Below are 16,956 nucleotides of genomic sequence, written 5' to 3' on the forward strand. Positions count from 1 at the left end.
TATGACAGCAGCAGTTCTCATAATTGCAGTGCCACCAAACGTATACTAGATGTCCTGAATAAAAGTATAAATATTAAAGATGAAAGAAAGCTCAGCAATATCTTCTTAAAGCGGAGCTCCACCGTTAAAATTATTAAAAGCCAGCAGCTACAAATACTGCAGCTGCTGACTTTTAATAAATGGACACTTACCTGTTCAGGGTGCCCACAATGTCGGCAACAGATGAGGAGCAATCGCTCGTCTCTCAGCTGCCCCCACCGCAATCTGGCCATCCGGCTTCACTGCCCGGTTCTCTATTGCACATGCGCGAGTTGCGCTGCCCGTCTTCACTGGTCCCCGTTGTGTTCTGGGAACTGTGTGTTTCCCAGAACACAATGGGGATGCTGGGGGGGGGGGCGAGCATCTGGGGCTAGCTATGCCCACAAGTGGGTGCAGATACCAGTATTATACCTGCACCCCCTTCCCCCTGAAAGGTGCCAATTGTGGCACCAGAGGGGGGGGGGGGATCCGCTGAGTGGAAGTTCCACTTTAGGGTGGAGCTCCGCTTTAAGTGGCATAGAAGTGATATGTATGTATGAGGACATGTATGAGAACACTGATACCTACTTAAAGTGGAACTAAACCCATCGATTTAACCCATAACATTCAAGGCATACTGTAAATGGTAACTGTCAGAGTTGTATATGCTCTCAACTGAACTGTCCAGCCATTGGATGGCTGGTGTCATAATTTATCACATGTGCAGCAACATGGCAACTACAGATCAAACAGAAGCTAAGATGGCAGCTATCTTGGATTTAAAGGATAGGAAGATTTAGTTCTGCTTTAAGTGGCATACAGATGGGACTTTACCTAGAATTCTGCTCTAAAGCTGAAATGTGGCCTTCTGGAAAATGCATGCATTTACATGTCCGCTCCTTTACTGATGTTGTGTGGGTGCAGAATGGATTTAAGGGTGCAGCGACATACAAGCAGTGGTTGGGGCAAGGATGGGATCTGCCTATTCAGTAGCAACCATTATATGGTCTGTAAATGCAATGTTCCTGTGGATGAGACATGGGGATGTGACGGTGGCTTGACTGTTTTTCCTTGAAGGGGCTTCTGCACACAGTGGCCACATATGTTCATTCCTCTATATGGACTGTCCATATAGAGTGGTTTTAACAAGTGATTTTAAACATAAAGCCTTGGAATTCACAGGTAATAAATATATTTTACACCACAAATGGCCATCAGGAATACATATATAAATCTAGGGGGAATCAACTCGACTCGCTCCCACTGTGATCACGGTGGGATCCGATCAGTGGGTACCGCAAACTCAATGTCAGCCAGCACCCGCCGATCATCAGCCACAGAGACAGAACTGCAATCTGCCTATGAAAACAAGGCAGGGACTAGAATCCACGTCTTCCCCTAGTAAAATTTCCTCCCACAGTTTACAAAAACACTGGTCAGGCACACAGTTAACACTTTGATTGCCCCTAATGTTAACCACTTTCCAGCCAGTGACATTAGTACATATGAGGGGAGGGACTGGAAATTGTGTGGACAAAAATGTGGTCTGTCCGACCCAGATTGAGAACAAATAAAGAAAACCTGGTGCCCAAAGGCACGGTTAGAAATCCCTAAGTGGACAAAAATGTGGTCTGTCCGACCCAGATTGAGAACAAATAAAGAAAACCTGGTGCCCAAAGGCACGGTTAGAAATCCCTAAGGGTCTATTATAGACAGACCAAAAAATGATTAAATATAAAAGGTATACATTTATTTTCCTATAACAATAATAGACATATAAATCAATACATAAAAGCAGTATCTGAGATACCCAATTTGTACAATTGTATGAGCTGACCACTGTCCTGGTGCAGGATGGACTAGTGATGATCAATACAGATGTAAAACACCTTACATGTTATGGACTAAATGTCCTTCTTCAGAGGTTAATTTGGTTCAGATGGGTACAGATTTTCTATAACAAAGAAAATATGCAAATAGTCCATTATTTGTATACAATGATTAGTATGAATGTTATAGCAATTTCAAGATACAGTGGAACCTTGGATTACAAGCGTAATCCGTTTTTGGAGAATGCTGTTAATCCAAAGCACTCGCATATCAAAGCAAATTTCCCCATAGAAGTCAATGGAAACAAAGATAATTTGTTCCGCATTGATGTCTATTGCATGCAATACTGTATGTGACCAGAGGTGGAGGGGTGCTGAAAAGCCTCGGAAATACTCGGGGACAGCTCGGCTAAACTCAGAACGCCTCAGAAACACTCGGGAATTAAGTATTTCCCAGTGTTTCTGAGTATTTCTGAGTGATTCAGAGTATTTTAACAGCTCTGAACCGTTCCAAGTGTCACTGCCGCCCCCGCACCTCTGGCCAAATGCGGTACTGCACACCCCAGCAGCTTGAATTCTGCTCGAGTTTCGAGACAACACTCGTAAACCGAGTCAGAATGAAAAAAAAAGTTGCTTGTCTTTCAAAACGCTTGTTAACCGCGTTACTGGTTAACCGCGTTAATGGTTAACCGAGGTTCCACTGTATACAAAAAATCTCTAATCATGTGTGTTCAGCCATGTGTGAGGACTACTTACATAGTAAAATAATTCACATGGAATGAGTCTGAGAAATAGACGATGGTCATACCAATCATGGACAGCAAGACCAGGTCTTATTGTTTAGTGCTTTATTGAATGCTCTTAAAACCCCTGTCAGTGACCTTGCTATGCTTTATATTTCTAACACAGGTACATTGGCCCAGTTCAAGCAGGATCTTCTGCTCCCCAGGTATGAGTCCTTGCAGTGAAGCATTGGTTGCCTTCTGTTTTTCTGAACTTGTTTTGCTTTGGAGGGGATCTCATTTGCTGTCCATGATTGTTATGACCATCGTCTATTCCTCAGACTTATTCCATGTGGATTATTTTACTATGTAATTAGTCCACACACATGGCTGAACACACACGATCAGAGATTTTTTGTATATCTTGCAATTGCTCTAACATTCATACTAATCATTGTATACTAATATTGTACTATTTGCACATTTTCTCTGTTATAGAAAATCTGTACCCATCTGAACCAAATTAACCTCTGAAGAAGGACATTTAGTCCGTAACATGTAAGGTGTTTTACATCTGTATTGCTCATCACTAGTCCGTCCCGCACCAGGACAGTGGTCAGCTTAATGCTCATACAATTGTACTGCTTTTATGTATTGATTTATACAGGGCTTTTTTTCTCTGAGAATAGGTGCAGGAACTCCCCCCCCCCCCATCTGAGTCACCCCTTGTCTCTGCCCCCCTACCCACCTCTGTGCCATATAGTAAGAAATGACCTGGTCAGAAAGGGGAGTAAATCTTCCGGAGGTCAAGTGGTTAATCAAACATGTAGAGGAAATTCTCGAGAATTAAAATTCAATACCATTTTTTGTTCTCCCTACAGAATATTAGCAGCAGGAAACGCTAGTAATATGAACAGTATACCTGTCTGACCAGCTGTTGTTTTACTTTACTGGCATCAGCTTGTGTCCTTGACAAGGCTGTCCTTGCAACCACGAGCTCTTGACGTAGCAAGGCCACCTCTTGTTCCACTCTCAGCTTTAACTTCAAGCTTTCTTTTTTGTCCTGAACAGCCTCCTTTAATGGTAGAAAAGATCATACAGATAAAGCCAATTATTATATAGTGTTCTTTACTCTGGTCACACAACCCCATAGAGGGTAGAAGCTTAACATCTAAAGAAAAAGATTCAGATATATAACTAGACATGTGCACACTGAAATATTTTGTTTTGGAATTTAGTTTTCATCCAAAAAATAAATGTATTTAGTTACTCCCGAAATTCGTTTTTATTTATTTTGTTTTGTTAAAAAATGCATTCGTCCGAAAATCCGAAATAATTAAGGTTGAATTTGTCTTTGAAGGCTTATGGCGTCTGTCGAATGTTCTAAGAAGATTCAACCTAGCAGCTAAACTGTACAACGCAACAATCATAAATTTCCGGTCGAATGTTTCCCCTACAAGCTATAGTAGCATTTTAACGTTGTATGACACTAGTAATAATTATATTTATTAAATATTATTACTAGTCAACCAACATTAGAATTCTTCTATAGCCTATGGGCAGAGCATTTGACCATAAATGTGCGCTTGCGGTGATTGCTTCGTCGAATCTTCATGTCAAATCTTTTCTCTCTATGTCGAATAATCTTGGACTAATAGTGTTAGATTAGGCACATTCCACCTTTTTTGCTATTGTCTCTATAATGTCAAATCTTTTCTCTCTATGTAGAATATTTTCTCTCTATGTAGAATATTTTCTCTCTATGTAGAATAAACTTGAACTAATAGAGCTAAGGTTAGGCACATTCGACCATAGGTTTGATGGACACAGATCACTATTGTCAGCGTCATGCCGAAACTCCTATCTATATTGAACTGTTGCAACGAAAACGAAAATAAAGCATTTGTTTATGTCGGATCTTTCGGTTTTCGGATTCTGCGCGTTCATTATCGTTTGTTAAGACAATAACGAAAATACACGAAATTTGGATGAAAATGCATTCGGACAAAAACGAATGCACATGTCTATATATAACTAAAACAATTTTAAACAAGTAGAATGAAAAAAGCAGAAATTGAGTGATAGATAAAATAACACAATTAGAAACCGAATAATAAAATATCTGTTTTAAGGGAACAAGTAACTTGGTCTAGAGCAAGGGCCAGTTCACTGTCCTTCAGACTTAACGGGGACCAGACTGTGGGCAGTGGGAGTAAACAATGCCCAATCTGGTGTCATTGGGAAGTGCCCCATTTTTCTTGTCAGTGGAAGGAATTATGCCCCATTGTTGGTGTCAGTGGCAGAAATGATGCCTCATTGTTGGTGTCAGTGGCAGAAATATTGCCTCAAGGGAAGCAAAATAAATATAAATAAATAATAAAAATAATAAAAAATGAAAGCAAGTAAAGGGCCACAGTTTGGAGACCACTGGTCTAGAGGGCTACCCAGCTACAGTTTGTCCTCTTCTTGTAAGCTTTTCCAAACTGCTCTCAGGTGACAATAAACTTCCTTTGGACAGAAACTGGTAAAATACTACAAATGTTTTCAGAACCTCTATCTAGAAATGCAGTTGTCAGCTAAATATCCTGTTTTTGCATGTAATTAAAGTGGAAGTAAACTCCTCTATCGTTTTCAGCCAAGGAAGCTGCCATCTTTGCCTCTGTTTAATCTTCAACTGCTATGGTGCTGCACATGTGATTCGTTATGACACCAGCCATTGGATGGTTTAATAGTTTGGCTGAGAGCAAAGCCAATGTGCAGTTAGCATTCCCGCCCGGCATGCCTCTTTTTTTTTTTAACTGTTTAAATCCATGGGTTTACTTCCACTTTAATAGCACTGGCCACATGGTTGATTGGTACACCTTTGTTAAGTTTGAGTGCTAGGTCTCATTTAGGCTATTAATTATTTTATCCCAGGAAGGAATTAAATCTTGACATGCTTTTATTTTTTAATTCCAGTCTGCTGTCCATCATAATAAAAACACAGCAAGCGGCCAGAATGACTGAATATCCAAAATTAAACTTACTACATACCGTTTCGGCTTTTCCTAGCTTCTCCCGTAACTTTCCTTCCCTGGCTGTCATCTTCCATTTATTCAGAGCTTTGAATTTGCAGATTAATGCTTGTAGCTGACTGTTCTCATCTCGTAGTGAATGCAGCCTGTCATGCTAATTAATGCATAAACAAATGGTAAATATATCAACTCCTGTACAGCACTGGCACATATACCTGTATTTCTGAATAAATCTGAATGACATACACATTAAGTCTACAAGTGGGGGGTGGGTACATTGTAAATGTATGTTACATCAACTGCATGGCGAGAAAAAAGTAAGTTATTATATTATCTGAATTCTTATTGCGCATACACGTGATCATATTTTCAAATGTTAGATGTGAGCTTGTTGGCAAATTTTTGTTGTCGGACTTTCTGATCGTGTGTGTACACAAGTCCGTTGCACAAAAGTCCATGCATGCTCAGAGTCAAGTATGAGCCGGAAGTGCTCGGTCTTGTAAAACTAGCGTTCGCAATGGAGATATCACATGAATTTCTGAATTTCCTTTTTATCAGCTTGTTGGCCAACATTTGTGTGACCGTGTGTATGCAAGGCAAGTTGGAGCCAACAACCTTTGAACAAAAATGCATGGTTTTGTTGTCGGAAAGTCCGATTGCGTGTACGGGGCATAAGTGTATATGTGTATATATGTGTATATATATATATATATATATATATATATATATATATATATATATATATTTAAAATGGTTTCCATCTTTATTCTTAGAAGTCATGCATTCTGACATACTCTACTTCAAAAACGCTACCAACTTTGTACTTCTGAAGGAACACTGAAGTGTCTGGGCAACTAGAAAAGTTCCCTGAATTGAAAATGTTTCCCAAGAGCTTCCATTATTATTCCGTAAATGTAACAAAACTTGTGGTTGCAACTTACCATCGATAATGTGTTTTTTAAAGTACTCTCATTTTTTAGTGAGCCATATTTTTTTCTCAAAAGAATCATGTTGTCCACGCCTTCTTTTCGAACATCACTGATAAGTTCCGTTACTTGTTTGTTCATATTAATATGATAGCCATCTATTTTAGACTGAAAAATTAAGCATGTTAGGAAGAAAGGATCTATAGCATTGTCAGAGATCATTGACCAAACTAGAAAGCACTAACCATAACCGCAGATGTTTAAAATATATCCGAAGGTATAGTGGTTCTGTTTCTTACGAGACCTCCCCTCATGCTTGCTTCCAGGACTTCTCCAGAGCAACTCTCAGCCACTTGAATTCCCTACCCCAATTTATTTGGCTATCTCCTCCTTTGCTCACTGTGACAGACCTAGCCAGGACAGAGGCTATTGGAGGGGACAGAATGCGAGCCTCTTGCCTTGCGATTATGGGCCCCTCGCATTTGGGGGAACGGTGCTCTTTGTGAGCTGTATGCCTGGGGACCCCTGAGGTGGTGTTACTTGGATTCAGATCCATGTCCCCCCCAAGACACACAGACTCTGGATATGTATTTGCCATATTAGCAATAGACTAAATCACACTGTTGGGACACAAACTGTTAGATGCTAATGTCATCAACTCCAGCCACCTGTCTGTTGTGTAAATGAGTCTAGTCTGGCTTGTAAGAATATTCCACCCATTGTTGGTTGTGCTAATTAACCCTGTGTTTATGGTAATGTGTATTGAATAGTCAGTCAGTGAGCTAGGAGACAAAGTCTTACCCTGAAAAGTCTTATCTTGCAGACAACTAGTCTGGGTCAATGATTAGATAATTAGCTCATGCTAATTAAGTTAGGTTTTCTACTGTATTCTAAATACTTGTCTTTTTGGTTCTAATAAATGAGTCCATGTTGAGCAGCTAAGCAAGTGTCATCTTGTTTTGTGCTTGTGAGCAGTTGGAATATCTGATACCTATATTCAGACTAAGACCCCTTTCACATGGGACGGATCAGCAATCCGCCCCGTGATGATCCGCTTGCTCAGAGGGGATCGTTCCGTTGTCCCCGCTGAGCCGGCGGATAACAGGGCAGTCCCAGCACACTGTGCAGGGACCGCCCTGTCAGCTCTCCGCTCTCCTCTATGGGGGATCGAATGAGCACGGACCATCTGTCCGTGTTCATCCAATCCGCTTTGCTGACGGATAGAAAAATAGGATTTTCCTCCGTCTGCAGCGGTATACTGACGGAAGCACTCAATCGGAGTGTGGGATCGGTTCCGTCACACTCACTTTATGTGATCCCTGAAAACTTCTCTCTTCAAGAGGGCCTATCCCACCTCTACCAAATAAATTGTATTTTTACTTTGTTTGCATCAGCTCATCCCTCACAGTTATTATCTTTTCTATCACTTGACCCTCCCTTTTAGAATGTAAACTCTCACAGGGGCTTGTATTGAATTGCATTGAAACTGTACTGTCTACCTTTATTTTGTATATGGTTGCACACACTGTTGGCGCTATCATGTAAAATAATAAAAATATGACTTTTGTATAGTGGCCCTCTACAAAGCACCATTAGTTTACAAACTACTTAGTAACATGGATAGGTATGTACAAATTATCAAAGTAATTATCAAATTTTTAAAGTAATGTAATGTTCAGCAGAGTGAATGACTAAGTAGGGTAGTAATGTGAAGATCTATGTTTTTCAATGCACCATCTATTCCCTATCCCTTTATCCCAAAAAAGCAAATGATAATTATTTTTATCTACTTTTCCACACATTTTTTTTTATAAGGTACTGTATAGTAAACCTTTAATAAGCATAATCAGTGAATCTCCTTGGGCATGAGCTGCTTATTCAAGTGCCGTCTATTATTATTATTATTATACAGGGATGAGGTTTAGAGCAGACATTTCTAGTTAGCAAACTGAACATGGCAAGTACAGTTACTGACACAGATTACACTTTGCTCACCTTTAGAGATATACAAGCAGCAAAAAGAGTCCTCACTAAGGCTTCATATTCATCCTGCACCTGTCTCCTCACCACTTGGGTAGCAGCCATGGTTTCTTCTTCCGTATCTTGAAGCTTAGCTCTGAGTGCTGTTATTTCAACTATGAGATCATGGGTTATGTCAGCGGTCTACAAAAAGGTAATTATATTGTTTTCAATATAAAATATAATTGGATTGCAGATGTTGGTTTGGACTAGCCAGACCTTTGGTAAAGAAAATGATTCTGCTTTTGTTATATGTATTTATTTATTTAATATTTAGTTCATTTTCAAGTGCTATTTATTTCTTTTTAGCACTTCTAAAAATAAAAGTCTTACCTTATGAATCATCTCACTCATTAAACACTTGTTACTTCCTGTGTAAATTCTTACTTATCTTCCCTACACTTCGGTGGCTGCCTTTGGGGTCATGGCATTACACTGCATTCCGTTTACTCTTAGCTGCTGTTCAATGCATATCTTTTTGGCAGAATTTCTAACAAAACACAAATAAGCAATATTCCACTGATGCTGGTTTAATACCATTTGGACCTAGAACATGATCCATTAATAATATTTTTAGGTTAAATATCTTTTTATAGAAAGTTTTAAGTATTTCAATACAAAGGCATAAAATAACAATTGAAAACGGTGAGAAAAAATACGTCATGGGTGACAACGTTCCTTTAATTAAATTTTTGTTACTTTTTTTTAGTTAGCTGATACAAAAAATCTAAAAGATACTTTCAAGTGACTGTACACACCATGGAAACGTTACTTATATACTGATATAAGGATTTTTTCACACGGGTGGCGCGGGGAGTGATGAAAACAAGAGGCTGAGTTACGGTTTTACAGTATCCTGATCACCCACCTAAAATTTTTTTTGAATCAAACAGGTTCTTTATTGAACAATAAGCAAACACGTACAACCTGGTGACAGTAATGCACATTTCACCTCAAAAATATACACGTCAATAACTTTCAGTATGTTCACATGCAAATTTAGTGCAACATGCTGAGCTGACAGACAGCACTTCCTGTCAAACTCACCCATTTCAAGTTAATGAGGCCAGGCCACAACCACAAGCCACACTTGGCTCACAGTTATGGTACATTATCTCCATTATAAACTGCTGTTTGCTGGAAGCAAAGAACGAAAAAAGAAGAACAAAAACAAACCAGCCATGTATGAGGTTGCAGGATCGCCACCTGACAGCGGCTGCTTGAAAAACTGTTCACTGTGGGTAGCTTTTCAGAGCACTGGCTAGTGTAATCCTAGCCCAAGGGAGCTGATTTCCTAAAGACAAATAGACAGTTCACTATGCAAAGAAAGTTACACTTTGCAGGGGAAGTTTCATCAGAACTTAAGTGAAGCTCTGCTGACTTCCATCCTCCAATTCTGTGCAAGCAACAATGCTGTTTTTTTAAAAAAAATTCTTGCTTGTGATTAGGCATCCTTTGCAACGTGAAATTACACCTCATTCACCAACCTCTGGAGAAACTTCCTTACTAAGTACGATTTCCTTGCAAAGAGCCTTTAGTAAATCAACCCCATGATTTAGCAAAAACAACGTACCCAGGGGCGGACTGACCATTCGGCCACTTGGGCACTGCCCGAGGGCCCCCCGAGTCACTAAGGGGCCCCATCAGAGTTGCCAGCCTCAGTAAAACCAGGGACAGTATGTAAAAATCTGTGTTTTTTTTACATCTGTCTCTGAAATGTCCCTTACCGACATCCTTTTGGTCAATAAATCCAGAGATTATAGCTGCCCCACCTCTCCAGTACCTTCTCAGTCAATAGAAACATGTCTATGTATACTGTGTGTACATGTATGTGTATACTGTGTGATTGTATACTGTGTGTGTATACTGTGTGGCCCCATAATCTCTGATTGCCTGGGGGCCCCATAATCTCCTATTGCTCGGGGGCCCCATAATCTCCTATTGTCCGGGGGCCCCATGAGTTGTCATTCCGCCCCTGAATGTATCGTATTGTAGATAGCCATTACAGTATTTTCTGTTATACCTGTATAATGGTGAAATAGACATACGTTAACAGCGTGAAGAAATCATCTTTATATTTTTCTATAATATATGATTTTTTTACAACATCTGAGAGTTGCTGGTTTCTACATGATTGGTACTGGTTTTATTATTAAAGAGCAAAAAGTAAAAATATAATATGTTCATCGTTATAGTTGAAGTATCACTTTGTATTTCAGATAATAATCTTCTAAACAATGGAGGAATAGAAGAAGAAAATCAGCTGAGCTTTAAAGGAAATACACGCAGTCTGCTTGCTTTCCTGATAAGATCTTCATTACTGATAATTCACTCACTGTTCATCAAAAACAAGAGGTTTATAAATCTGTCTTGAATGTTTTGACCCTACATAAATTAAAAAATGTATGATATTTTTTACCTATATAAAATCCTAACAGTATCACTTTATAGTGGCAGATACAGGAAGCTTAGACACTTAAAGTAGAAGTTCACCCTAATACTAAAATCTCTAAGGCTGGGTTTACACTATTGCGAATTGGATGTGAGGAGATTGTGACCGGCTCTCTATGAAGCCGGTTCACACATCTCCGGAGCAGCTCCGGTGCAAATTGCACAGGACTCCTGTGTATCTTTTGGTCCATTTCAGGTCCGAATTCAGCCAAAAATTCAACCTGAGAAGGTGAACGGGACGCACTGCACCCCTGCTGTGAGCTGCTCCATGCTGATGTGTGAACCTAGCCTAATTCTACTGGCATCCACAATCTAAGACTAACCCTGTAAAGAAGAAATCGCTATACATACCTTTTCTGAAGCTCGTCTGGTCCTGCACTGAGCTGCAAGCGGTGGCTTCTCTGTGGAGGCGAGTGCACAGGAGGCAGCCGACAACGGAAACTCCATAGTAACTCTAAGACCCCTTTCACACTGGGGCGTTTTTAAGGCGTTTTTTCAGGCGCATTAGCGTTAAAAAAGCGCATGTAAAGCGCTTGAAAGAAGCCTCATCTGCAATCCCAATGTGAAAGCCCAAGTGCTTTAAGAGCCCTTTCACACTGCCAGTGCCCGAAAAATGCTCATAAAGCGCCGCTTAAACTAGCGGCGCTTTACCAGCATTTTTTGAGCGCTATTGGGGCACTTTATCCCTGTTAGTAGCCAAATAAAGAGTTTAAAGCACCCACAAAGCACTGCTGTCAAAAGCGCTTTGTGGGCGCTTTTCAAGCGCTTTGCAGGTGCTTCCCATTGATTTCAATGGGAAGGGGCGCTTTAGGAGTGGTGTATTCACCGCTCCAAAAGTGTTGCAAAGAAGCTGCACCTCAGTGTGAAAGCACTCGGGCTTTCACATTAGGATTGCAGTTGAGGCTTCTTTCAGGGGCTTTACATGCGCTTATTTTAATGCTAAAGCGCCTGAAAAACGCCATAGTGTTGAAGGAGTCTAAGTGTGAAAGCACTAGGTGAGATTGCAGATGAGGCTTCTTTCAGGCGTTTTACATGCGCTTTTTTGGGGGGATTTTCCGCTGACAAAGCATCAGACTTTTGTCCGAAGGGTGTGTGCCGTGAATTTGTCTTGCATACAAACTGTACACAATTGTCTGCCAACAAACACGAACGTAGTGACGTACTAGATGTACTACGAGCCTATAAAGAAGAAGTTCAATCGTCAGGTGCCACCCTTTGGGCTCCTTCTGCTAATTTTCTGTTAGTAGAAGTTTGGTGGGTGTTGATTCGTGCTTTTCATTTCATACTTTTCAGTTAGTTTCTGAAAGGCCGTTCGTCAACTAGACATGTTGTGGAATCGGAGGAGATAACGTGTTATTTATTTTTGGCCTTGGAGATATTACTTTGACCCAATTTCAGTCCAGGAACAGGAGGAGGAGGATTTCTTAGACCAAAAATTGGTTACTTTATTAATCGTGACCTATGTCATATGCCTTTGCCGCGGGAGCTCCAGGAGAATAATCTGGATGATTTTCGGAATTATCTCTGGGTGACGGACCCCTGCTTTCACCAACTCTTGGCATTGTTGACCCCCTATATTAAGAAGCAGGACACATGCATGAGGATCTTATTTAATTTTTTGGTTGAATAATGATTTGATTTAGTATATTTTCTATATTTTTGGATGCACAGAATGCACATTTTGGTTAAGTTCTATTGTCACATAGCATGTCTGATTTTATTTGTTTTCTTTTTTTAATGCACAATAAAAAAAAATTGTGGAGAAAATTGTGGAGAATGATACTTGGCTATGTGTTTTACTTCAAATGACAGTTTGGGAGTAGGTAGTTACATTTAAAAAAATATAATGTAAAATTAACAAGGGACACCAACATAGTTGTATTATTGATCTTAAAAACTAGGGGATAATTGTGTTTTGGTAACTTGCCCAAAAAAAAAAAAAAGCATAATAATATTATTCTTAATAGTTAATTATTATTATAATTATTCTTAATAGACTAGAAAATAAAAGCCTTTTAAAATATGTTTGGCAGAACTCTATTGCCGCGTACACACGAGCGGACTTTTCAACATCCAAAGTCTGACGGACTTTAGAAAATGGAACATGCTTCAAATTTTTCCGACGGAACTCCGCCGGACCCGGTCCCTTCGAAAAATTCGCTCGTGTGTATGCTATTCCGACGGACTAAAACCGACGCTAGGGCAGCTATTGGCTACTGGCTATGAACTTCCTTATTCGAGTCCAGTCGTACGTCATCACGTTCGAATCCGTCGGAGTTTGGTGTGATTGTGTGTGGCCAAGTCCGCTCAGTCGAAAAGTCCGTCAGAACTCTGTCGGAACTCCGGCAGAACTCCGGCAGGACTCCTTCGGAAGTCTGTCGGACATAAGTCCTCTCGTGTGTACGGGGCTTATCAGTATCACCAGCAAAGCAGCTTCATTATTATCCCATTAAAGAAGAAAAGAATTGTGCGATGCATTCCATTACAGATGTTAGTTTACAAGACCGACCGCGTTTGGCTTGTACTTGCTTGCGAGCATGCGTGTTTGTACTTTGGACTTTTTTCCTACGGACTTGTGTACACACGATCTAAAAATCCAACAACAGACATTTGTCAACGGAAAATTTATAAGCCTGCCATCCAACATTTGTCTGTGGAAAATCCGACAACAATTGTCCGATGGAGCCTACAAACGGTCGGTTTTTCCACCAACAGCCTGTCATGACACATTTCCCGCTGGAAAATCCAATCATGTATACGAGGCTTTAGATTGTGGGTGCCAGTAGATTTTACAGATTTTAGTATTGGGGTGAACTTCCACTTGTATATGTAATTTACAATCTGAAATGAATGGAATGGTAATAAAACAGGATTGTCAAGTGCTTTAACCACTTGCCTACCAGGCACTTACACCCCCTTCCTGCCCAAGCCATTTTTCAGCTTTCAGCACTGTCGCATTTTAAATGACAATTGCGCGGTCATGCTACACTGTACGCAAACAAATTTTGAATAATTTTCCTCATACAAATAGAGCTTTATTTTGGTGGTATTTAATCACTGCTGTTTTTTTTTGCAAAAAAAAAGTCCAAAATTCTTAAAAAAAAAATGTTTTTTAATTTTTTCTGTACATTTTTGAAACTCTGCAATTTTTCACCTTTACTGATGTGCGCTGATGAGGCGGCACTGATGGGCACTGATAGGCTGAACTGGTGGGCATTGATGAGGTGGCACTTATTGCCACTGATGAGGCGGCACTTATGGGCACTGATGAGGAGGCACTGATGGGCACTTATAGGTGGCACTGATGGGCACTGATAGGCGGTACTGATGGGCACTGATCAGTGGCACTAATGGGCGACACTGATGGGCATTGATCAACAGCAGTAATGGGCATTGATGGGCAGCACTGATAGGTGGCACTGATTGGCATCGCTAATGGGAACTGATTGGTGGCACTTGTGGGCACTGATTGCTGCCACTGGTGGGCACTAATTGCTGGCATTGGTGGGCAATGGTGGGCACTGATTGGTGACACGGTATTGCTATATTGTAATCAGGGCACTGATGATCAGTGCCCTGATTACATTCCTAGATGTCCCCCTGTGTGGAGATGCCACTGATCAGCTCTCCTCACCACCCACTCTGTCAGTGTGAGGCGAGGAGAGCCGATTACCGGCATCTCCGTGTTTACATGTGACCGGCTGTGATTGGACACAGCCGTTCATATGGTTAAAGAGCCACAGACACGGGTCTTTACAGAGATCGGGGTCGCGCCATGTCCTAGTAACACGGAGTGGCCATGATCACGAGAGCAGCCATTCTGGGTTGCCGGCATATGACGTTGTCCCAGAACGAAAGCCGCACCACCCCACCATCATTTGACGGTGGGCGGCAGGCAGGCAGGCAGTTAAATAAATGCCCAAACCAAAAATGTCACATTGAAGCTTACCAATTCTTAGATGTGATGGTTGCATTTGTTTTTTGTCCCTTTATTTTCACCTGATGATCCAATTGTAGATGCACTAATGAACTCCAGTAAACACTTTTTAAACAGTTTCTTTTCCTTTTTGGGTAAAGTTTTTACATGAATAAATAAAAGGTGATCATTGTAAGCACCCCTGTCAGTGTAAAATGGTTTATCTCAACACTCTAGCTGACACTTTTGCTGGACAGCTTGGTCTGTTAAAATAAGTTGAAAAACAGCACACTCACTGGCAGGTGAAATGAAAAGAAAAAAACTAAGAAAAGAAAATGAAAGCAGCCACTACATCTAAAAAAATGGTGGGCTGCGATATACTACATTTTTGTTTTATAGATTTAAAGTACAGTGATCCCTCTATTCACAAACACTTCTGTTCATGAACAGCTTGGTTCGCGAACAGAAGAGTTCACAAAAATTTACTTTGGTACGTGAACTCTGCTTTGGTTCACAAACACAAGCCACGGCCATCTTCCTTGTTTATAATGAGAAGAGCAACACATGACGAGAGTCTTAGGAGAACCTGTCCACTCAGATAGGGGTTTCTGCCCCCCTGGCTACCATGGGGGTGGGCTCACTTGATTAGTAATCATGGAAAAAACAGTTCATATGAATTCTACAACTTTATCATTCCCTCGGGTGATTTTTTCCTGGATGCACAGTGCTGTTTTATGGCCCCTAGATTAGTCATTTGAAATGGGCTTTGGGATTATTTCAAACAAGGATTAAAGAGAAGCTATTTTTTTTTCTTTTTAGATGTAAACAAGAAAGAGGTCAGCTTAATGTAAAAGACTGTATGTAATAAAATGTTTAAAATCCTTTTTTTGTACATACATTTCATAATTTTATGCACAAAAAAAAGTTCAGAATGGATTAACCTGATTTACCCTATGGGAAAATTTGCCTCGATTCACAGCCAGTTCGGTTCACGACCAAAGTCGTTTCATAAATTAAGTTTGTGAACCGGGGTATCACTGTATAATTAAAAGCAAACCTTTTTTTTGTATTGGACAGAGTAGTCAGTCAGGTTTTTATTGCTCTCTGTGTCCATGTTAAGGAGGTTCACCCTCTCTACTTGTAATGTTTGTAATGTAACCCAAAATTATACATTTTGGGTTGTCCCTAGAACAGTAATAGAGGGGAAATCTTCCAATAGGGACACTAGTTCTAGTGACCCTAGTGACAACCAGGGATTCTCTTGCTTTGGAGGGATTTCCACCAACTTCCTGTTTTTACTATTAGCCAAGAAGTAAAGGGTATATCTCCCCAATGGGACACAGATGGGGAAAAAATCCTGATACAAGTTATAGTCCTCCCTTACTCCAAAATCCAAATCAGAAATGTTTAAAAAAATTATAATTTAGTTCCTCTTTAATACTGCCTTAATGCAGAAATTTTGGATGTGAGGCTGTTTAGCGGAAAATCCAACCATGTGTATGCTCCATCGGACAATTGTTATCGGACTTTACGCCAACAAATGTTGGCTAGCAGGTTTTCACATTTTCCGCGGACAAATGTGTGTTGTCAGATTTTCCGATTGTGAGTCCACAAGTTCGTCTGAAAAAAGTCCAAAGTACAAACACGCATGCTCGGAAGCAAGAACGAGCCAGAAGCGGTCGGGCTTGTAAACTAGCGTTTGTAATGGAGATTTAACATTTGTGATGCGGCAAATTATGAAATCTCGAAATTCAACGCACATTCTCTTCTTCTTTAATGGGATAATAATGAAGCTGCTTTGCTGGTGATACTGATGGAGTTATGCCAAACGTATTTTCAAAGGCTTTTTTTTTCTAGTGATATCAAGAATAATATTATTATGCTTTTTATTTTTATTTGGGCAAATTACCACAACACCATTTTCCCGTAGTTTTTAGGATCAAAGATTCAACTATGTTGGTGCCCCTTGTGAATTTTACATTGTATTTTTTTAAATGTAACTGCCTACTCCCAAACTGCCATTTGAAGTAAAACACATAGCCAAGTTTTATTCTACACAAT

The 16,956-nt window shown here is 40.2% G+C and overlaps 1 protein-coding gene across 1 annotated transcript in view; it reads right to left on the reverse strand.

Moving 5' to 3' along the window:
• LOC143987941 (uncharacterized) overlaps positions 1-16,956 on the reverse strand; it is a 214,809-nt gene that overhangs the window by 33,957 nt on the left and 163,896 nt on the right. The window contains exons 40-43 of the mRNA XM_077487143.1: positions 8,505-8,672; positions 6,525-6,677; positions 5,603-5,737; positions 3,492-3,644 (exon numbers count right to left, since the gene is read on the reverse strand). Of these exons, the coding sequence (XP_077343269.1) occupies positions 3,492-3,644; positions 5,603-5,737; positions 6,525-6,677; positions 8,505-8,672 (609 nt within the window). The remainder of the gene's footprint in view (positions 1-3,491; positions 3,645-5,602; positions 5,738-6,524; positions 6,678-8,504; positions 8,673-16,956) is intronic.

This window comes from Lithobates pipiens, unplaced genomic scaffold (genome assembly GCF_037356315.1).
Source record: "Lithobates pipiens isolate NorthernLeopardFrog02 unplaced genomic scaffold, aLitPip1_a1.2 Scaffold_18, whole genome shotgun sequence".
In the NCBI taxonomy this organism is placed as follows: Eukaryota; Metazoa; Chordata; class Amphibia; order Anura; family Ranidae; genus Lithobates; species Lithobates pipiens.